Here is a 22,234-nt window from a genome sequence, read left to right on the forward strand (position 1 = left end):
TATTTATTTATTCTATGAAGCAGCTCAGTGAAGTAAATGACTGCAGTATTAATAGCCTGACGGTCAAACTGCTATTGAGTCTGATATTTTCTACATCTTGAAAAGGCCTGATTGTTGCGGAAAAGAGGCTGCAGCTGACAAATACTCCTCTTCTTCATTTCTTCATAGATCCATGCCTCCTGTGCGCAACAAAGCAACAGATGCGTGCGATGTGAGCAACATAAACAGGCTCTGAATCGCAGGTGAAAGCCTTTTTTTTCTCCACACCAGAGGTGTCACAGTCGCTTCAGTTCAGGGGCCATAAACCTAAACTCCAGTGGGCGGGACCAGTCAAACGAGAGCTGATCTGTTCTCAGTGTGGCTTTGATTCAAACGTTTCTCAACCAGCAAACAGCAGAACTTCCAATGAAAGACTTTGTGAAAAAATCGACTTCTTCACTTATTGAGGAAAAGTCAAAGTTCTGTGTCTTCTGTATGAATGACTTTTCAACAGAGCTCATGAAGCTCACATGGTCCACGAAGAGGATTGTGTACTCCTGTTTTTGAGTGTATGTTAAGTGTGTTTGTTAAGTTTTAGCAATCTTTATAAGTTAAGGTATTTATTTTGAAATGTATACAGACGTCATGTCATTCAGCCGTGATGCTGCGTCTCGCCAGATGTCCACATGTTGAAGTGGCCCTGATTAAGATACTTAACACTAAATTGCTCCAAACAGACATTGCATACCTTCCCCAATGGCATGTGGCATTGTTTATGAACGGCTGAATGTGAAGGTTTTACACACAAATTCCTGTTTACATGCAAATTTTTACTAAAAAGCGCCAATGAGAATGCAACTTTTTGAAAAATGGCTCCTAAGGTAGAGCATTGTGGTGTAAATGGATCCTAAGACACTGAACACTGAATTTCTCCAAAGAGACATTGAGCGCCTTCACCTCGGTATGTGAAAATGTTCATGTGTGTTCTCAGACTGCTAACGTTTTGAAAATGTCTGCATGTGGTGCACTGCGCTGAGCGCCGGCACTCTCTGATTTGTGAGGATGTATTAGCGGGGTTGTGCTCCTGCATCAGTATCACAGAAATGTAAAATCAATGGCAATTCATTATTTAGCCTTGGCGTTTATCTGAAACAAACACATTTGGTGTGATTACAGCGAATTCAGCCACAGAAACTCAAACTATGTGGATCCCTGTGAGGAGAACTGAGGCTGAGTTTTAAGTTAATACGTCTCCTTCCTGCCTGTCGCTGCTCTGTCGGTGCGTACCTTTATGGCCTTCTGAATGTTGGTGCAGGAGTCTCGGATGGTGCTCAGCAGGTTGTTGAAGCGGCCCATCTCCTGCACCAGCACCGTGTTCATGCTCTCATTGTAGCTGGTGGGGAAGCGCCTCATCGCCGCCTCCAAGTCGAAGTCTCCAGGCAGCTTGCTCAGGATGTCAGCTGCCACATCAAAGACCATGTCGTCTGAGGATTTGGCATCTCCGCCTGAAGAGCGGGACTGATCAGAGACACGGAGCGGCAGAGGACCGATGAGAAGGCGAGGCAGGATGTGTGGCTCGCGTCAGATTGACACTTCATCGGAAAATTATCATTTGCTATCTTTGACTTGTCAAATTATACATTCCCTTTTAAGGACTCTCTCACGCTTGCTGCTATTTTCGATCCTGAAAAGATCCTGATGTTAAGAGGCTTTCAAAATCTGCCTCCTCGTCGCTTACTTTGTGTCATCTTTGTCCAAAGGACACTGCATAATTGCACCTTTCCTTTCTTAATTTGCAGGCATCTCTCTTGATCGCCTATAGCTCCTCGTATCTCTGGCCACAGAGGAATACTGGCAAGTACAATCTGAAGATTTCATCACAAGCCGTGAGATGAAAGGCTTCACGTCATTTCCCCTCGCTTCTCCCGCTCGGTAATTTGAGATGCTCTTATCAGCCACTCTAATGATCGTTCATGCTGATCATAATTCACTCTAATCTGCCAATCCTTTGCTTTTCCTCACACACCAACTTGCACCATTTACCTATATGATGCTCGCTAGCTAGCGAGCGGTAATGGATAATCACGGGCTAATGGCGGCGCCGTTACAGTAGGAGAATGATGAATAGCTGCTTGGTTCCATTTAAAGTGTCTCCCTGTTTATTGGTCATTGAGACAGATGAGAGTGTGTTAGATGCTAATGAAGTCCACACATGACTGAAGCCATTATAAATCTTCTTGAATGGAAGTGAAATGAATAAAATGCCAGACTCCATGGAGCGCTAATACCATCGTGAGTGACAAAGCATTTGGTCTGTAGCAGGTATGCTCAGAGCCGCCGTGCACTTGTTTATTATCCAACTAAGTTTCCAAAGGAATCCAGTCGATTTGATCTTTAAACACAACAAAACGTATTTGATGAGGGAAGAAACGTCGCTCTACTGCCTCTGAAAATACATAAATGCAAACACGGATGAATAAACACCGCGCTCCCCTTTTTTGCAGCGGGAGAATCATCAAGTGAGTCTTGTTGTGAAATGCCTCAGATTTGATTTGGAGCTGGGAAGCGGTGGAATATGATCCTCAATAAGCGGAACTAGCCAAACTCCTCAGAGCTGAGATATAATGATGCGGGATCACACAGCTGAAAGCCACTGTGACTCTCAGGGTGTCTCTGCTGCGCCAGAGGAAGACAACCTAATAAGAGAGGCTTTTTTTTTCAATCTTTGAGCAGTCTCTCTGCAAACAACTGAAATATTCATTCAAACTTTCCTTTTTAATTATTGTTGCATCATCTATTTTAATGAAGAGCGATAAAATATTGAGAGCTGGATGGGATAACGCTCGTGCGTCTCCGTGGCTCTGGGAAAAATTACTTTATTGTCAGGGTGAATGTGTTTTGTTTTTTTTTTCTCTCCATGCATTTGATCCGGTCTATTTATTTTGAGTGTATTTATGTGTTGTGCGTTAGCTGGATGGATACGTGTTTCTGCAGCCTGAAACTCTACCAACAGAGAGGCGAGCACTCAGACACATGATTTGACCCAGAGAGGGTGCGATCCAGAGACCCTTCGCTCTGCAGCAGACTGAACTTTTCTGTTTTTGTTTTTTTTTGTTCCCTCGTACATCGAGTAATTAACTGTGTCTCTTGTTGAACCTGAACTCGCTGGATTGGCAAAACTACAGACGAACACACGGACATCAATGTTATATTTGAGTCTTGAATGATCAGATGTCACATACCGTACCTTTAAAGCGTTTGTTACCTGTGTGAGCAGGATGCTGTCGAACAACAGCTGCGTCTCGGCCTGATCCTTGGTGATGTCTGCGTTGGCGTTCATGCCGAAAACCTCCGGCGACTGGTTGAGCGGCAGCAACTTGGTGTATTCGATGTAGCTGTTGTACTGCGACAGGCATGCAGGACAGAGGGAGAGGAACAGGTTGAAGTGGGAGAACTATTTTTAAAGCGGCATCGGGAAGCATCTTGTGTAATAACACTCATTGAAAAACAAGTCGGCTCCTTAGATTGCTGACATTTATTTTAATGACTATGTAAATGTGACTTCATGAATAAAAGATGTGGTTGGAGGGGGGGCTGCCGTGCCAGAGAACAAAATGCCAAACGGGGTGGTGTGCGCCATAGATTGCGCTCGTGTTAACAAATGCATCAACCCTCACTGACGGTGGGTGCCTGCTGTGCCTTGTTACACACATTTTGCCGCCTAATGACTTTTTAAAGGTAGCTCGAGAACAGCGCTGACAAACTACCAGTCCTGTTATGTGCTTTGTTTAGATCGTTGAGTTTAACTTCCGTTGACTTTTGCTGCCAGCGGCTCTGTGTGGATGATGGACTGATGGTCATGGAATCGTTTCTCCTCCGTCTAAAACTGCTGTTTGATATGTGGATAACAGATATTGCACAGCTCTTACAAACCATTTTTTGTATTTCATTCTTTTTTAAAACTTAGCAAGAAAATGTGACACCCTTGTTAAAGGCTTGGCCCATAACTAACTGAGGAATCTTAAACTAAGAATGCTTGTTCAGAGAACCTCCGTGAATGACTGGGTGTGTCCAGACTTCAGTCAAATTTCAGGTTTTCAAATTGCAGCAATTGCAAAAATAACATTTATATTAAGAAGATTATATATGAACATGTAGAAATAAAAGCATCTCCTGAGTGTCGTACAGTTTCAAGTCTTCCTTTGTAGTGATTGTACACAATGCAGCATTGTTTTTTAAAATCTATGTCGTGAATCTAAATGAACTGTGCCTAATGCAGCCAAATTAATGCATTCAAGTTTGCAGTGACATTAATGTTTCTGTCATTTCCATGTAAACGGACATTGTTTTCAAACGTTGTCATGTAAACGGGGCCTAAGTCTTTCTTACGTCGCCCTCAGCTGGTGCGTAGTAGAGTCCACTGGGGTCAAACTTATAGTCGGGGTCCTCGATGATCTTGGAGGTGTAAAAGATGGACAGGATGGTGCGCAGAGTTCGTCTGTCCCAGTCGTCAGTCACTCGGCCGCCGTAGTTACACTCCCCTGTCATGTAGCGCAGGGCATCAAATGGCACTTCCTGCAAGAAACAAGAAAACATGACTTCTATAGGACAACTTCATTACAGTCAATAAGAATGGGTAATATTAATTCATATTCAAAAAAAAATATTTTTTCTGCGGAGAAAAACTTTGTTCAAAACAGGAACTCTTGCTGTGATTGAGTTAAAAGTTTGGAATGTAGCAGAGTGAGCTTGTGACCACTGTGGCATTTGCTGGAGGAGGATTTCACATCCACATTCACTCAGCAACACTTGGTTACAAGCTGAAAATGTCACTGCGTTCAAAAAAGATCTCAGTGGTTTATTTCTGCCACTTTCTCTCGGCTGGGGCCAAGAAACTGGGAATGGTGGCGGGCTCGAGTGCTATCTGTTTATGGAAAAATGTCAAGTGGGTTTTGAATATGGCATATGAAAGAGAAGCCTGAGCCAAGCAGAAGCCTCTCTTAACAGGCAGAATTTCTATTACGGGCTTAGATGCTTCGATACATGGAAGTGAATTGTGGATGTGAATACTCATGTAAGAGTTTTACTAGATAAAGCAAGTTCGTGAACAGCAGACAGAATAGGGCTGAGTTAGCATGTTAGCCTGGAGCCCCAAGTTCAAATGTGTTCAACATTTGATAGTGTTTCTTTCCAGAATTCCTCTCAGTAAGATCTTGCATCAAAAAAATGTGATCCAGATTCACTCATCAGAAGAATGAAGGACCTGGTATTGCTCGAGGAACATGTGGAGCTGCTGAACGGAGATGCGGAGGTCAGTCTCGTTGAACTCATATGGAATGTTCCAGCCTAAAGGTCCAAACTTTCGCCTCTCCTGGGTCAGGGCGTGGAAGAAACACAGGCCGTACAGGAGTTTCTTGAACACAGCCTGGGAGAAGGAATGAGCGCAGATGAAAGGAGTGAGAGGAGAACAGTGGTGGTGTGGTATCGTTATGAAAACAAACACCGCAAAGCTCCCGCGGGTGCAGGAATGATCAGTATGCACGCGCATACACACGCACTGACCGGCTTACTGCTGCTGTTAAAAAACTCCGGGTCGGAGATGGGGTCCATCAGGAAGGAGCGCGCGATGTTGGAGCGCAGGCCTTTGGGAGCCTCGTTGGTCATCTTCACGCCGTTCTGGAGCACCGCCACGGGGAAAGTAGGGGACGGGTAGCTGGTCAGCCACAGTCTGAAGTCTGGGTGTGTGGTGTCTGGGTTCAGGCCCTGCTCACAGCCACAACAAGGATGAAGAAATGGAAAGAATCTGTGTGAAGAATGCTGTTTGTACGGTCTGAAAAATGGGAGGACACCAGACGCATGAAGTTTAACTTAACTAGTGAGGTCATAAATGCACGGCCAATTCACAAACATTTTGAAATTAGGACACGGTTATAAAGGTTACAATTAGGTAACATTAGGGTCAGTGCTAGGCATTAAGCTATAAGGGTTAAGGTCAGGGTATAACAAATGTTTTTTATCAATAGGAACCAATGCCCAAAGATATTGGTGTGTTTTTGTTTGTGTGTGTGTCTGTGTGTGTGTGTTCTGACCTCACAAACCCTTTCCAGCGTTGACATCCACGAAGTGGCCAAGTGACAATTCTGCAACACCACCCAGGTGCCCTCTTTAATGCCTGTCTCAATCATACTCATTGCGATAGGACCCTGGCCTTGACCCAGAGAGAGGGATGTCAGCTTGTTACCAGTGAAGCCCTGAGGGATGAAAGACGCCAACACACACACACACACACACACACACACACAATAATACATTTTGCTCACTTTTTTCATCGTCTTCAGGCGTCAGAAACTTTAGAGGATTCAATTTTTTTTCTCTCATTTCGACTTTGTCCACACAGCAGGACTCCAATCCACCAAATTTTCCAGATGTCTGTGTACCTTTTCATCTCCAAACTTGAGCAAAGCTGCCATGGGGTCAGAGCCGGGCGAGAGGATGAAGATGAGGGGGGCGCTGCAGTGGCTGTCAACAAACGCCTTGCTGAGGTTGAAGGGCGGCGCCTCGATGAAAGGCTGACCCAAACTGTCTGAAACAAACTCTTGCACCATGGGAATAATCTGGCAGGGGAGGCGGGGCAACATTTTTGGAGAGTGTTCAGCAGTGTGTATAAGTATTCATGAAGAGATGTGAATTCCCACGGGGACTGACCTTGTCTGGTCTGAGGCAGCGGATCACCAGCATCTTCTGGAACTGGCTCAGTTTCTCCTGCCACACACCAGGGAACTCAGACTGATGTGGGTTCTGCAAATAAATCAGGCAACATTCAGCTTCGTCCGAGTGAGGAAAGAGGATTTTAGCTCATCCGGTCTATAAGGTCCCTGGTGAAGGACTCAAATCAAAAGTTCAGACTCGACTCTTGGTTTTCATGCTGAACTTGATGAGTTGTGTTTACTACAGTTACACTGTTCGAGTAAGATGTAATTGTGCTGTAGTGTGTGTACGTTGCTTTTTGGTTTCTTCAACAGACCTTGAGAAGTTATTCTACTTTTGCATTCACAAAATGCAGTATTTCCAAATGTTTTTCACTACAAAGACAAAAAAAGCATATCTTAAGACAAGCTTAAATGAAAATTACTCTCAGCTTCACATTTCTAAATGTTGACATGTTCTTTTTGTCTTTGTTAAGGCAGGGGTATCAAATATGACTTTAAAGTTTAAATTTAAAGATTATTATGGAACTTATTTACCACTCAAGATGAAATGGGCATGTATGTGGCTCCGGAACTGAATTTTTTTGACAACCCTGATCTAAAGGTAATGACTCATTCATTTCATTTTAAGCATTATCTGTTGAATGAAACAAATTTCAAAGCAAAACACCTCAGAATAAAAATTTTCCATTACAAAAAAAAAATAAGTAAAAAATCTTTCTTGTAGATACGAGATTGAGCCGTCTAAATAGGAAGTACGATCTTGAAAACAGGCTGTGTGCCACATGAGGGAGGAAAACTGAATGAAAGAGGAAAAAGGATGGTGGGAGGAGGTCTGAGTCTTAGGTCGGAGCAAAATGTGTGATTAATCTTTGGAAGCAGTGTACCGCAGGAAGTGAGCGATGGAAGCAGGAACTTTTGGAAGTATTGGCCCCGGGCTGTTTGTGGAGGGATTTCTGGCTATGTGTGTTGGCAGGTGCTCTGAGACGGATACACCTATTTAGGGTCTCCCGGGGATTCTCTGTGTGAGCGCAGGCGTGTGTGTTGGCGTGTGGGAGTCTGAGTGCCTGTGTGCTTGATCGAACAGCTGTTCTTGCATCCAGATTGAATAAATGCGAATTCTACAACTGGAACAAACGAGATTTAATTAGGAGTGTTGTGGCTGATTCCGTTGATTATAAATCAAAGGCGGCGCGTGCGCGCTCAGGCACTTGTGTGACAGCGCGGAGACGGGAATGTGGGCCGCGCACATTGATTAAACAGCTGTTCTTGCATCTAAATTGCATAAATGCGACTAGCACAACAGGAACTGAATGGATTTAATTAGATAAAACTTCAATTTCAGATTCTTTACAAAATCATAAAAGGAGAGAGTGCCCATGAGCATCAGCTGGACTTGACATGCAAATGATTTTTCTTCTGTCTCTGCATCTCCTTTGTTTACACCACATTGAAATATACAATTCTCAACTATTTGACATAAAATAAGCTAAAACTTACATTTGGAAATACTGGATCAGGGAACAGTGAAGGATGAGTATAAAATTAACTAAAATGTGCAAGTGACATTGATGAAACCCACATCCAGACACAAGTCAACAAACTGTGTTATCACAGAAGAAATGCAAGATCTGCAGTGATCTTGAGCTGATTAGCACACTTTTACTGTGACCTTTATTAGCCTACATTTCAAGTTTAGACGTATTGTTAGACACAGAGATGTTTTCTCCATGCCCGTCAAAAAGTCTGTTGTATTTTCAATGATTTAACATCTAAGTCTTTAAAGAAAAAAAAAGTGCTAAGGCACAGCAATGAGGTGTCAAACAATTGTTCAAAGTTGCACAGCTCTTCCCCCAAAGACTTTGAAATACATCTTTATACTTATTTTGAGATATTACGTGATTTTTGTCAGAGTTTAGGATGGTGATTGTTAAATGAAGCAAACCGCTGATATCACAGACGTGGGTGTCAGTCTACATCATGTGCTTTCAGGTGTTTCAACATATCACTTTTCAGAGAATATAACTATTTTTTTTTTTCCTTAGTTTGTTTTTTCCAAAACAAGCAAAACTACACAATACCCACAGCACAGGCCCCTCGAACCCCGAGCTGTCAGCCTGATGAAACTCACCGGGCTGTCGTAGACCTGCCTCCACTCATTTCGGAGGTGAGTCATGTCGCGGCGCAGGCCTGTGAAACTTTCCAACTCATCCAAGCGGCAGATCTCGTCCCAAGACTTTTTAGGGAGCCAGTTGCAGGGATTGGAGTGACGGTTATCCAGGCCCACGCCACCTGTTAGAAGGAAGCGCCACTCCCCCTCATCCACCTAAACATGAATTGGCAACCCCACGCCAAAATACAGCGTTAACATCGAGGTGGAATGACCAGCATTGTTGATTAAGCGGATTAGCTGTTGACAACACAAGATACTAATAATCTAAAGCAATCACGGAAAAGGATGATACAATAAAACAACACTCACTGGCTTGTTTGCAGAGCTTATCTCTGACTAACAAAGCAATAAGATGTGCATTTCAGGCATCTTTGGTTTGTGTGAGCGATGTGCACATGCATGTGGCAGTGTGTGTACCCCTACCAGCTTGTTGTGTATGAGCAGGCTGACAGTGAGGCAGAAGGAAAAGAGCAGCTTATCCTTCTCAAACAGAGAGCGGCACACATTGACATACAGCGTGTAGGTAAAGTGGTCTCTCAGGATCTGCAGTCTGAGGAAGATACATTTAACCTTGTTTAGTGGAGCGGAAATCTAAAACCAAACAGAGCTTAACAAACTCCTCCACACACTTTTTCAACAGGCCATAAATGTGTGAGTTTTTTCTCTAAATGAAGAGAAAACAGGCAGCAGTCTGTTAATGGTGAGCTTGAGTAACACAGAGCAGAGCAGAGTATTTTGCAGGTACATTAGTCAGGCCTTCTTACCTCTGCTCCAAATCGTCACTCTTGTCTGAGCTGTCAATGGAGCTAATGAAGAGGTTGATGAACCAGGCGAGGGAGTACTGGTACATGGGTTCGATGTTCGCCAGGTCGGCAATGGCGAAGAACAAGATGGCTGAATGCACCGCAATGGGTGTGTAGCCCATGCGGGTCTCATCAATCTTCTGCTCGGTCACCTCGGCCACGGCCTGCTTCTCTGTGATCTCATTGGCTAGCACCTTGGAGCAGGAGAGGATCTTCACAGCGGTCTCGTCCTCCAGGATGTTGCCCTCAGACGAGGAGAGCACCTCCAAGATTTTGTCCTCGATTTCCTTCAGTTGCCTGGTAAAAATGCAGGGCTAATTCAACACAGCTACAGGACATGTTTTATTTGATTTATTGATATTCTGCTGAGCCGCCGTACCGTTTGTTCTCTGCTCCCTGCAAGATGAGAGCCTGCTTCTCCTCTTCCAGGTCAGGTCTCTCCCTGGCCACAACGATGCCTAAGAGCTGGTCTTGGATGCCCTCTGGAGTGATCATGAAGTTAAGCAGGGTCACCTACACCACCCAGAACACAACATAGAAAGCATAGATTAAAGTTTCAAACAAAATCAATGGACAAAGGCTTTGTCTGTTTCACAGTCTTCCATCCAACGGTAGGATGACCATCTGTTTATAACTAGGGCACTTAAAATTTATCAAAAAAAAATTTCACTCACACTGAGATGATTTATAGTGTCAAATATCTTAATTTCAATTAATCCATTCAAAGCACAAAAGAATAATTTCTATTTGTTTTGCACTCATTTCATAAGGTCACCTAAAGTAATCATTAATCATTTCACCAGTAGTACATGCCACAGAGCATAAACAGAATAAACCTAAGACTTCAAATGATTACAGTCTTTGGTCTGACCCTCTGCACCCAGCTAAGTTGCATTTGAAACCACAACACAGCTATATTCAGTTAAATGAATAATATGCACTGAATGATAGCTAAAGGCTGTTAAAATGGCATAAAAAAGACATTTCACACCACTTTCAGATCTTCAACCCCACAGCGGAGTATGATGAAGGAAGCCTCATGATAAAGCTTCGCTAAAAGCAAAAAGACCCTAAAGGCCAGATTCTAACTGGAGATATTACTATAAAGAAGAGTGTTCAGCTATACACGGGCAAGTGAACAAGCAAACAAGCAGAAGGGATTTATGAAAATGAATATGATTCGAATCTCGCTGACAGTTAAACTGCAACTTCCTTGTTGAAGTATCTGCTAGCCTGCCCGTTTTTATCAAACTATGTCCACGAGTTCATGAGTGATCCTCTTGAGTTTCGGGAACAACCAACAGCAATCAAAACATTTTCTTCCTAGCAGAGGTAAAGGAAAAATATGTAAAAGGAACATGAATGTCAAGATGGACTACCTTTTTCAGGAGTATACACATAGAAATGCAATTTATGGACATAAACGTGCACAATTACAGTCTGTGTGCGCGTTGTTGTGTTGTGGGGGAATTGCTCTGGAACGCCCTCGCTCTCGACTGTTTAAGCACAGTATTCAGAGGGCTGTGCTCTGTGCAGTTCTTCCTGCGAAACCTTCTATCCAATCAATTCCAATCACCACTCCAGCCTTAGCAAAGTACAGGTAGGATGCGTTTACTTTTTTCCTTCTCGGTGAAAAGGTGTTGCTGCTCAGGGTGAAGGAGTGTCTTTTACCGCAGCTGCAGTCATCCTGCTTTGCACTTACCCCGAGGTTAAAAGCCTATCTTGCTATCTACTCTCTGCCCTAATAAACGGGTGCACTTCTCCGGGGCCTAATTCCATTTCTATTGATGCTGCGAGACCCACTCAGCTGGTGGTAAAGACTCGGAGCCCATATAAATCTCCTGTTTGTCCTTTTCACACATACATCCTCCTCCTTTGCTTCTTTTTGTCTGTTCGTCCTTTAAGCTCCGTAAGAACTGCCCACCCTCTTGTATTTGGAACTATTGCATTTCAAATAGGTTTAATGGAGAATAATAGAAGCTCTATTGTGAATTACATGCAAAAAAAAGACTTTGTGGAAGAAAAAAAACCCATAAAGAAAGTAAGACTGAACCACTTGTGAAAAATGAGTTGAATCAATCTAGTAGCAGCCCATAAAGAGCCCAGCCCCTGCAAATAGATGCTTGAAATGTGATCTTTGGTAATGCTTTCCGAGCTCTTGCCTCTGTAATGCAATTTCCTTTAATGCTGTTTTTCTTGGAATATTTTCTTTTTTGTTATTTAATAATTCCTTTTTTTTATTATTTTGGTGGGGATAGATGGTGGTGTTTGATACTCTGTTATACTGAGTAGGTGATATGAAAGAGCAGGGGGGGATGTTGGCTTCTTGAGGTAGTTATACAGTAAAGATGACAAACAATTATTTACCAAACATAGACAGTATTAACAACATGGCACACAGTAATGTACAGGTTGCAAACCAAATAAAAGAAAATATAGGATCCCCGAGCTCATGTGGCATTCATGATTTAGAAATCGGACTGCATGTTTGACTACCTGAGAAAAGACAAGAAATAAGGTTATTACTATCGGATGCAATAAAAGTGATATCTTAAAGGCAGAATAATGCAGATGTCACTGCTGCTGCCTGCGAGTGCCTGCATTTTATGAGTCCCTTCTGTTTTGGCAGAAACTCTGCTGTGGAGGATGCGTGTATACCCTCGGCTGCGGTGGGACTGAAGAGCGCCGGCTCCATCTGTCTGGAAGGGCTTGGTAGGGAAGGCAGGCAGGATTGCACGAGGCTCATTATGACAACAGTGACACCTGCTGCAAACAGCACTGGTGTGTGGCTACTGTCAGGAAATGCTCGGCTGCGCTTTTGTGTTTGAAGGTGTGTGTGTGTGTGTGTGCGTGTGTGTGGGCTCAAGCCTGTCAGGTTGGATATGTTTGTGAGCGGAGCGGAAAGGAGCTGTTGCAGTAATCCCTTACACACAGGTATATTTGTACGTCTAAACACTGCCAAATGAATACAGCAAAGGTAATTCACAGGGACCCTGGTGTTGATATGCGTTCCACCGATGCTGTTTTTGTAGAACACCACAACATACTTATGAAAGAGCTGAAAGCACATACAGCTGTATGTTAATATGAGTTATCATGGTTTACTTATCATGTTTTTGACCTTAAAGACTGTTTTATGAAGCAAATGTTATAATCCTGTAGTGTTTGCTTACTGCCATCTACTTTTCCAAGGAGATATTAAAATGTTTCCACGATGCACTCTAACCTGAAAATTAAAACACCACCTGAGGCGGTTTCGCTCCAAAGTACCTTGACAGAGGTCTCAGGCAGGTAGTGGGGGTTGCGCAGCTTGGTAGTGATGTAGAAGCGAAAGTCGGGAGCGTATTCGATGGTGGAGTCTCCCAGCCGGATGCACATGGCACCGCCCTGTTTGAACGTCTGTCTGAGCAGCAGAGGCTCCAGGATGGGGTCCAGCTCCTCACCGACGTTCTCCAGAAGCACTTCAAGGAAAGATTCAAAGTCAGATTTACTTTTCTACACAGACACACCTGTCATTTTACCTACACTAAAAAAAAACTATGTCAAAATCCCATTCCATAATCTCAAATAGCTCAAAACCATGGGTGTCAAAGCCATTTTAGTCCAAGGGCCACACATTTTCACAAAACAAACAATTAGTCCTGAAACGGGCTCACCAACACAAGTGTTGTAGCCACTGACACTGCATGTTGTCTTTGCAGTCCACACACACACACACACGCCCAGTCTTGTATTTCTATCCTTGTGGGGACCGTCCATTGACTCCCATTCATGTCTAGCCCCTAACCCTGACCCTTACCCTAACCCTAACCCACACCACAACAAAGCCTAACCCTAAAGAAATGTTTTTGCACTTTTACTTTTTTCAGTAACAACAACATGGTCAAGAAAACACTGTTTCTCCTACTTAGGACCGGAAAAAGGTCCCCACAAGGCACGTCGTTCCACGTTTTGCTATCCTTGTGGGGACATTTGGCCCCGACAAGGATAGAAATACGAGAACGCACACACACACACACACACACACACACACACACACACACACACACACACACACACACACACACACAGAGTCAAATAAAAAGACCATCTTCATGCTTGAATAGATTTGTTTCTCTGAAACTGCCTTCTTGAGCATTAGCTAGCAAATAAAGGCACCGTTTATTCACATGGTAAATGGTAAATCTGTTATATCGTGCATTTCATGGCCTCAGTATTAGTAACATGCGTTAATCAATCAGTCGTATCCACGGCTGCCACCTAAGGTGCTCACTGGGAGAAATTTGAGGTTTGGTGTCTTTTCCAAGGACACATGATGAAGAACAATCATTCAGTTGTCACATGAATGTATGGTGAGATTTATCCTCTGCATAGATCCTTTCTCTAAGCAGCCAGTGTGTGCAGCCAGGGGAGCGTTTTAGGGTCGACGGCACTGGGAATAGTGACATTGAAACCTGGACCCTTCTTTCACTCCCACATGGCATGGCATTCTTTATCTTCTTGATTATCAAACTGTGTGTAGTACATGAGCTCCCTCTGATGGTACTTATGGAAAATGTCTTTTCTAAATAGAAAAATGTATTAAACATAAGTATTATCTTTCCTCAGTTTATTCTATTGTTTTTAGCTTTAATCTCTTACACATAGATCTTGATTTATATTGCTCCGATGCTATCTTCCTGCCACTGAAAAGTTCCCTCTGTCTTCCTTCAAAAGGACCCTTTAAATTACTTGTACAATACAGCGATGTCGTTGGATTTGAAGTTCCATATCAACTGGAAAATCAGTGAAGCACGTAAGACATTGCCGGTTACAAATGCCTCACTCCCATGACATCATTATTAATGTGGCTTCACATTAGGTATGATAATGCTGTTCTCATGTTAAGAACATTAGCTCATCTATAATTAAGATGATGCCTTCAGCTACAAAACTAAGTTTTTGCTCAACTTTTAGCAGTAAAACCCAATGTACTCACAAGAAAAAGACACAAATCAGGTCGACCCGCGACGACATGCTTTGGATGTTGAATTTCTTACAAACAAAGCATCAGTACGTCCGCAGATTGCAATGGTTCGTTGCATTATTAAATAAATGTAAATGTTGCTAAAGAGGTTTGGCAGAGAAACAGTTAAATTATGCAGAGAGAGAGAGAGAAGGCACTAGTACATCTTCAGGGTAATAAGCCACAATGTACAAAACAAGAAACTGTAAAACTGTGAAATAAGTAAACAGGCTATGAAGGGTGAAAGTGTACCCTTGGGGGATTCTTTTGCACCCTGCAAGGACACGCTACTCTCTGAACTGTTAGCCTTGCAGTCTGCCAGTAAGCAAAGACCCAATGGCTGGCTGAGCCAGGTCATTATTTAGATGTCTTTTTAATGGCCGCATAGCTCTCTGTCTCTAACTCCAGCTCCTCTCTTATCTTTGTCTCTGATGCCCCCTCAAAATCCTACGAGAAAACAAAAAGCACAAGTATTTTACCAGATCTGTTTTTTATGTTTTGTGCTGTTGTGAAAAGATGGTGGGTTGTATTCTGAAACCAGCTTGTGGACTGAAAGGTCATATCCACACAGTCACACTGGGGAATGAATGCTACTGCACTTCAAGGCAACAGAGTGAATAACAGAAGGAACAAAGATTCTGAAAAAAAATGTAACAAATAAAACAGTCACATCTGCCTACATATGTCGATTCTTCCCAATATTGCAGAGATAAAATGTAAGTACAGGAATGATAACTGATTTCTCCAGAGGTTTTGTATAATTTAGAACAGTTTGACATGCTAATGGTGCAGCAGGCCTGTATGAAAGCGAACTGGGACCGCTCACTCAGAAATACTGCTTATGTGAGTTCTTCCTCTGCAGAGCAGAACAAAGGAGAGCAGCAGCCTTTGTACAGCAACAATAAAGTCTCTGTGGTGAAGGGAGACCTCAGCAGGCCGACAGACGAACTGCAGCGACGTGGGCGAGGCACACAAGTGACAAAAGCAGCAACAGCATCAAACAAAAGAGACACTCAGACTGACCTGGTGTGCCAAACTGGATGCAGTTCTCCAGAGTGCGTACGAAGTCAGCATCGCTCAGTTTGATAATATGTAGGCTGTTAGTCTTTTCCATGTTTTTCACCCACTTGTTGGCCTGACCTTGGGGATCGATCATCAGAGGCCACCGTCTGGCATTGCTGCAAGTGTAAGCACACAGAGTGGAGTGTGAGCAAATGAAGCCGCCGTGTAAAAAGTAAAAGTTCTTGTAACTGTAAAGCATGAGATGCCGCAACAGCAGGAGGGATATTGGGAGACAAGAAATGAGATTGAGTTAGCAGCTTAAGGGTGAACATTCACTCTGAGCACAGTTGGACAGCTCACAGTGGGATAGCCCACCAGGGGCCACAATATTGTGATTAAAAAACAATGTTGTTCCTTCATTTACACAAACAAGCAGATGTCTTGTCATGTTACTTTTTCAAGGCACCTTCAGGTTGAAGCAGACGACTCATGTGATTGCCTGGTTGTTCATTAGGATGAATGGATGGCTAATGAGCAATAAAAACCTAATCCCTCAATAAACTACTGTGGTCATGAAATACTGTCTCTGAACAACATACAACTAGACCGCATTTTGACACTGTAACCAATTCCCTGTGCCAACGGTGTGAGCTTTAACAAAATGACCTGCAGTGAGTAAGATATTCATCAACTCGGACTGCAAGACATCAACCATTTTTCAAGGATGTATATAAAACTTTACATGTTGCTTCAGAGGAAAGTTTACTGAAAGGTCAGGTTTGTTTCCTTTAAATCTACAATAAAATCCTATTTCCAATTTTTTCTTATGATCTGCATTTTCAGTCTATTATATATGCAAAATTTGTCCATCAGCTTTGGTAAAACAGTGTCTTCACTTCCACTGCGAAGTTTTCTTCTCTATCCACTACTCACGAGATTATGATGCCGTTGTCTATGGAGAAGCTGTCTGATGGCAGGCCAGCAATCGTCCATGCACGAATCTTTACTGGATCACCCAGTGAGCTCATGAGAGACATGTTCGAGGAGCATGGGATCTCTCTGCTCCTACAAATATCCATCCACTCCTTAGTCTGATCCTGAAGAGAGACACATGAAGAGATAAATTAAGAAACTCCAGACTAGTGACAAGATAGAGATTCATGTGTGTGGTGCCAATTTCAGTGTTTATTGTGATATCCATGAGAACCATGCCTCACAATAAGAAAATGATATCCTTAAAGTGCTTGCATTACGTATTCTAGGTTTGTAAAAAACCGGGAATAGAACAGCATGTCCATTGAACTTCAGGTCGCTAAGGTCTAGAGCCCATGCCAGCTGACTCAGGGTGCAGTTTGGAGAGGTCACCACTTCATCAACGGGAAAACACAGAGAAACTTTATAGCCAATAATAAATCTCATGTTTTCACGTAGTGGGAAGAAAGTGGAGTACTGAAATAACCTACACATGCACAGGAAGAACATGTCAGACTAGTTCTGAATTAAATATAATATTGATCCTGTATAATTAGCTCATAACGCCCATTCATACCAGAAATTGTAATAGTGATAAAGATCTGTAAATCTGTAATGAAGAATAGTACTGAAGTCTTTGTGGACACTGTGCAGGTAATGGACATGTTTGGCTGAGGTTATTGCTGCATTAGATGGCTTTCTTGTTAATAATTAAAGTACTTTTTTATCAGGACTGTCAATTTGGAATGGCTGAGTTAAGTTATCACTGTATGCCACTGATACGCAAACCTGCTTCAAAGCAAATGAAAAAAATGTTAACTCCACATATCACAACAGTCTCTTGACACGATTTATCGGAGTTTTCATCTTGTGTGTGTTTCCTCAGCTCTGTGTACCTGTCTGTAGCTGGAAGTGAATGCTCCTAGGTAGGCCACTATTCCTGCCGAGATGAGGATGTCTCCTGTAAGGTTATCGTAGAGCTTTCCAAGATCCAAGGCCATTTCACTCCAGCGTGTTTTCTCTCCACCCAAACCTCCAATCAGCTGCTCAGCTCGCTCCAGCTTCTTACTGCACAGATCCACCTGGAGGACAAAGCAAGCGGAAATGTTGCAGGTGTAGAGGATGGGGAAAAGCCTTAAATAAAAAGTAAATAGAAAGACTGACCCTTTCAGGGTCAGGTCAGGGTCAGGGTCAGCGCGCTTTCAGGGACTACTGTGCTAAAGCACAGACGCGCAAGCGTCTGGCTTGGTCTGCCACGGCTTCCATAGTTCAGGGAGCGTGCGCAGACAAGCACTGCGGAAGTACGATATAGCACTGTTTACCTCTAAAACTGTACTTAATGACCTCGTTTAGAATTAATTATAGACGTTACGTGCTCAGGACACTTGGATTACAGCGGACGAGCAGTATGAAGGAAAATAGGCATATTTTGTGGACTTTATGGACCGTTTTTTCTGTCGGGCTCTGTCGGTCCCTGTTTGTGGAAAACGAAAATCCCCCAGGACCTCCAACTGCATTTGAGACATCGAAAAAGTGCTCCAGAGTGTTTCTCAGCATGAGGGTGAGTAGAAAATGAGGCCAAATCGTTTTTTGGGTGGAGTATTCCTTTAATGCACCATTAAAGCTAGGGTCGGCGATCTTGGAAAACTAGCATGTAGCAAGAATGTAGCATCTCCCCAAGGCTCTACCCAGCTCCCACCCCATTGGAGGAGCTCCCGTTGGGAGCGAATGCACTGGACGTGGAAGCACTGCGCGCACGCGCGAGGAAGCGCCACACGCACGGAGTTTGTGATCGCCTCCAATGTTATTAACCTTTCTGACTGCCCGCACACAACACGCATAGGAGCGCAGCGCGCCCGCTCCACTTCGTTCTATTTTTCACGCGAGCCGCGAGCGCCGAGAGCGCCTTGGCAACGCACTGAACCAGGGCCAGTGCACGCCATTGAAATGTACATGCAGGGGGCTGGTAGAACGGCGAAGGGATTTGATTGGTTTTTTAAGAGCGGTCCGCGCCTTCCGATTGGTTGGAGTTTTTACTGTCCTTTGGCCGCTACAGTTGTCAGATTTTTTTCCGCACCTTTTTCCGTACACATAATGTATTGACTTCTCCCAGGGGGCAAGGAGCATTTCACTCAGTATGACAAAAAGTGCTTTTGGACAACATCGCCTACCCTAACTTTAAAGTGACCACGATGTGGCAACGTGTGGGAATATGTGAATGTTTCATGACTGCTGTGAACTAAACTACATACATAATAACTGTAAAAGAACTTTGGGAAATGTATAAGCAACTGTTAACGGTTTATCTGAATTGGAAAGTATGTATGCAAAGTAGTGTTGTGTTATTTTTGTAATACTGTAGTGCATGAGGGCAGCCGCCTCATGATGTTGCAATGCTGAGATATTCTCATTAATGTTTGATTTCTGATTAGAAGATGAGTTTCGAAGTTAGTCTGTTCATTGTAAATAGTGTATTTGTTATGTTGAATGTGTTTGATGTGCTTTGATTGATTTGAACTTGTTTGAAATGTGTTTTATGATAGAATTGCAGAATTAAGATGGCGCTTCCAGCGGTCACACACGCACAATCGTGTCTCGTCTTACTGCTCCACAGTTTTCTATGATTGTGAGGCAACAACGCTACCGGCCCAGGCACCCCTAGGCTGGAGGCCGGTAACACAGGCCAAGGTATGGAGGCAACACACATCAAAACAGGACAATCAGTGAGTTGGCTGTTTGGTTAACAAAGCTCCACGTTGTCTGAAAGATGGCGAAAAGAAATAAATTCTATAAAACTCATAACATGTTGATTTAATGTAAAACAAAAATCTGCAGTTTCAAATAGATATTTGTGACTTTTAAACAGAATATTTCGCGGTCCAAACCGTTTAGCCAGCCCTCTAACATCAAGATTTAAAAAAAAAAAGAAAAGAAAAAGAAACGCAAACCTGATTCTCAAGGTCAGCTTTCTTGTTTTTGTTAGCCTCTAAAGTATCCTGAAGCTTTACAAGTTTATCCTGGACTTCCTTCAGGGCAGCTTGTTTTTTCTGCAGGCTCTCCATGGCCACCTTCAGCTCCCCCTCAGCCTGTGCCAGCTTCTCTTTCTTCGGCGCCACCACCTTGGCCACTCTGAAGGGCACAGAAAGCATTTCATTTGATTGCTCTCTGGTTTCAAGTCATGTAACATCACAGATTCCTGTCACATTGGATTAACTGGGAATGTGTGAACCGAAGGACAAAACGGAAAGTTTTCTATCACATATAATGATCTGAAACTTAAAGTAAATAATCACCGATAAAGGGGAAGGCTGAAATAATGATGATTGCCTTCACTTGAGTTCTGTTTTCTCTTGTGTGAATGTGAAGTAGAGGTGTGCTGTTGTGGTCCTGGAGTGTTACAGTCCACCTTTTAATGAATAAATATTGTAATTCCCTGATTTTGAAACTTACATGATATAATACTGTCATTCAGCTGATCTAATTAGATGTGTTATTGGGAGCTACTTTGACTATAAAACTGGGTGTTAAAGCGAACCCTGATTAAAACGACTACTAGCTCTAAAAATGTTTTCACTGATGTCTACACTTAAAATACGCTGCTAGAAAAGTAGAAACATAATGCGTAAGTTTTAAAATATCACGCGTGTACAAGATTATTGTTTACATGGTTGTGGCCGTGTTTTGGCCGCGCAATGCATTCTGGGAGTGATGACGTCACGTAGTTGTCTGTTCACCGAGCCACAAACCACTCACGAAGTACTTCTGTTGTCAGCTACAACAGAACAAAATGCCACATTGCGTCGCTTGTGGGTGTAATTTTGAAACCAAGGTAAATAAAGGAAGTGCGGTAAGCATCCACAGCTTTCCTAAGGAGAGAAAATTAAGAAAAAAGTGGGGAGAAGCCTGTGGGAGATTTCAGCTTGACAAGTATCCATAGCTGTGTACAAAAATCACGTTAATTGCATAAAATAATAAATATTCTAACATATTATTTCACAGAACAAATGTTACTAATTTCACATTGTTTAATACAATTAAAAGTAAAAAAAAAACAAAAGTCATTTAAAACAGCTGCAGATCTGCTGACGCACTGAATCAAACCCTGCCTCTGACAGAAAATAGTTGCATCTGAGATTATTCATGAATAGAGTAAGCAAAGGGCTAATGAAACATGTCTAAAAGACAGTTAAATTTACTGTCATTTCTTAAAAAGAAGGAAGGGGTACGCAATGATTGCTCAAAACGAGTCCGAATAACACCAGCAAGTGACGGTGAGCCGAAACATTAAGGAGAAGTGGCAAGCTGAATGGGACAGAGAGAGAAGAGGTCAGTGGTTCCACAGGGTTAAGAGGAAGGTGGGGCCAATGAGGAGCACATGTGGAAATGGGAGGTTCGATTCAGTTTGCTCTAGGTTAAGGTTTGGGCATGCAGGATTGGAAAACACATCTCAGGCAATTGTGACTATTGAGGAGAGTCAGAAACAATTGAACATATATTCATGGAATGTGAGCAATATGATTCTGAACGGAAGAATATGTTACACAGCATCTACAATCTCAAAATGGAATTTAATTTAATGGACCTTTCACAACAGCATCCGAGTAACCGTAGTTTTAAAGATTTCTTTAAATTTTTGATTGATACTGGTTTAGTCTGCCAAATTTAAGTTTATCTTTCCTTATTCAGATTTAGTTTAGCCATTCCATGTTCACACTCCTTATCAGTTGGTGGTGGTAGTGCACCTCAAAGTTGTTTGTCAACCACCAGTAAAACACCACAAGAAGAAGAAGAAGAGCCGAAACATGGAGGAGGAGGAGAATCCGGACATGGACATGATGTGTGGTGTTTTGGACTGTTAAGATAAGCACACTGTTATCAGGCAGCCGTGCCATATTTTAAATTATAACAATAAAAGATTTGTGTGATCCATTGTAAGCTCCGAGCAGCTCCTGCTGCTTTCAGGGACACTTGTAAAAGTAGCTGCTGATAGATGCCGGTGTCTCAGTCAGCTGTTAGCTTAGCTGTTAGCCACCGACGAACTAGCTGGCTTTGAACGATTCCTTGATGCTCCAACATCAGTGGACGGGACGCAATCTCAACTTCTGAGATGGTGGAAAGAACACTTAAATGCTGAGCTTCTGGGACAGAACAGAAAGGTTGTTATTGACGGAAAGTTCAGTTCTGAGAGGAAGGATCTGAGCGGCGTAGCAGCGGCTTGGAGAGAAGGAGGGAAACATTGTTCTGGTAGGTTTAATTTCTGGGTTTGGCGTGGCTGTTAACTGTTATGTTGTTGTTTTATCTTCATCTTGTTGTTTAAGGATCATTGTGTTGCTCTCAGGAGTGAGGGGGCTTTACAAAGCTGGTCACAGATCACTCCTAAAAACACAGCTGAGTGGTTAAACAACTTTGTGACGTCACTACCCGGAGTGCTTTGCAACGTGCACAACAATGGCAGCCTATGTGCGAAATAAACTTTGTTAAAATCTAGATAACTGAATATAATTTTCAAAAATTTTATTCATAAATATGTTACTGGCATCAAGCTGAACCACATACAGCAAATGTATCATTATAGTCGGGGTTCCTTTTAAGA

General features: G+C 42.8%; 1 protein-coding gene across 1 annotated transcript in view; it reads right to left on the minus strand.

Annotated features, from left to right (window-relative positions):
• Nucleotides 1-22,234, minus strand: part of LOC115403401 (dynein heavy chain 7, axonemal-like) — a 73,514-nt gene that overhangs the window by 5,224 nt on the left and 46,056 nt on the right. Inside the window, exons 43-59 of the mRNA XM_030112265.1 lie at nt 19,590-19,770; nt 17,538-17,723; nt 16,603-16,766; nt 15,691-15,845; nt 12,933-13,123; nt 10,042-10,175; nt 9,624-9,959; nt 9,283-9,409; nt 8,818-9,012; nt 6,685-6,777; nt 6,417-6,593; nt 6,069-6,230; nt 5,542-5,742; nt 5,243-5,404; nt 4,369-4,554; nt 3,245-3,382; nt 1,267-1,497 (exon numbers count right to left, since the gene is read on the minus strand). Coding sequence (XP_029968125.1) covers nt 1,267-1,497; nt 3,245-3,382; nt 4,369-4,554; nt 5,243-5,404; nt 5,542-5,742; nt 6,069-6,230; nt 6,417-6,593; nt 6,685-6,777; nt 8,818-9,012; nt 9,283-9,409; nt 9,624-9,959; nt 10,042-10,175; nt 12,933-13,123; nt 15,691-15,845; nt 16,603-16,766; nt 17,538-17,723; nt 19,590-19,770 — 3,019 coding nt within the window. The remainder of the gene's footprint in view (nt 1-1,266; nt 1,498-3,244; nt 3,383-4,368; nt 4,555-5,242; nt 5,405-5,541; nt 5,743-6,068; nt 6,231-6,416; nt 6,594-6,684; nt 6,778-8,817; nt 9,013-9,282; nt 9,410-9,623; nt 9,960-10,041; nt 10,176-12,932; nt 13,124-15,690; nt 15,846-16,602; nt 16,767-17,537; nt 17,724-19,589; nt 19,771-22,234) is intronic.

Source organism: Salarias fasciatus, chromosome 16 (genome assembly GCF_902148845.1).
Source record: "Salarias fasciatus chromosome 16, fSalaFa1.1, whole genome shotgun sequence".
NCBI classification, from domain to species: Eukaryota; Metazoa; Chordata; class Actinopteri; order Blenniiformes; family Blenniidae; genus Salarias; species Salarias fasciatus.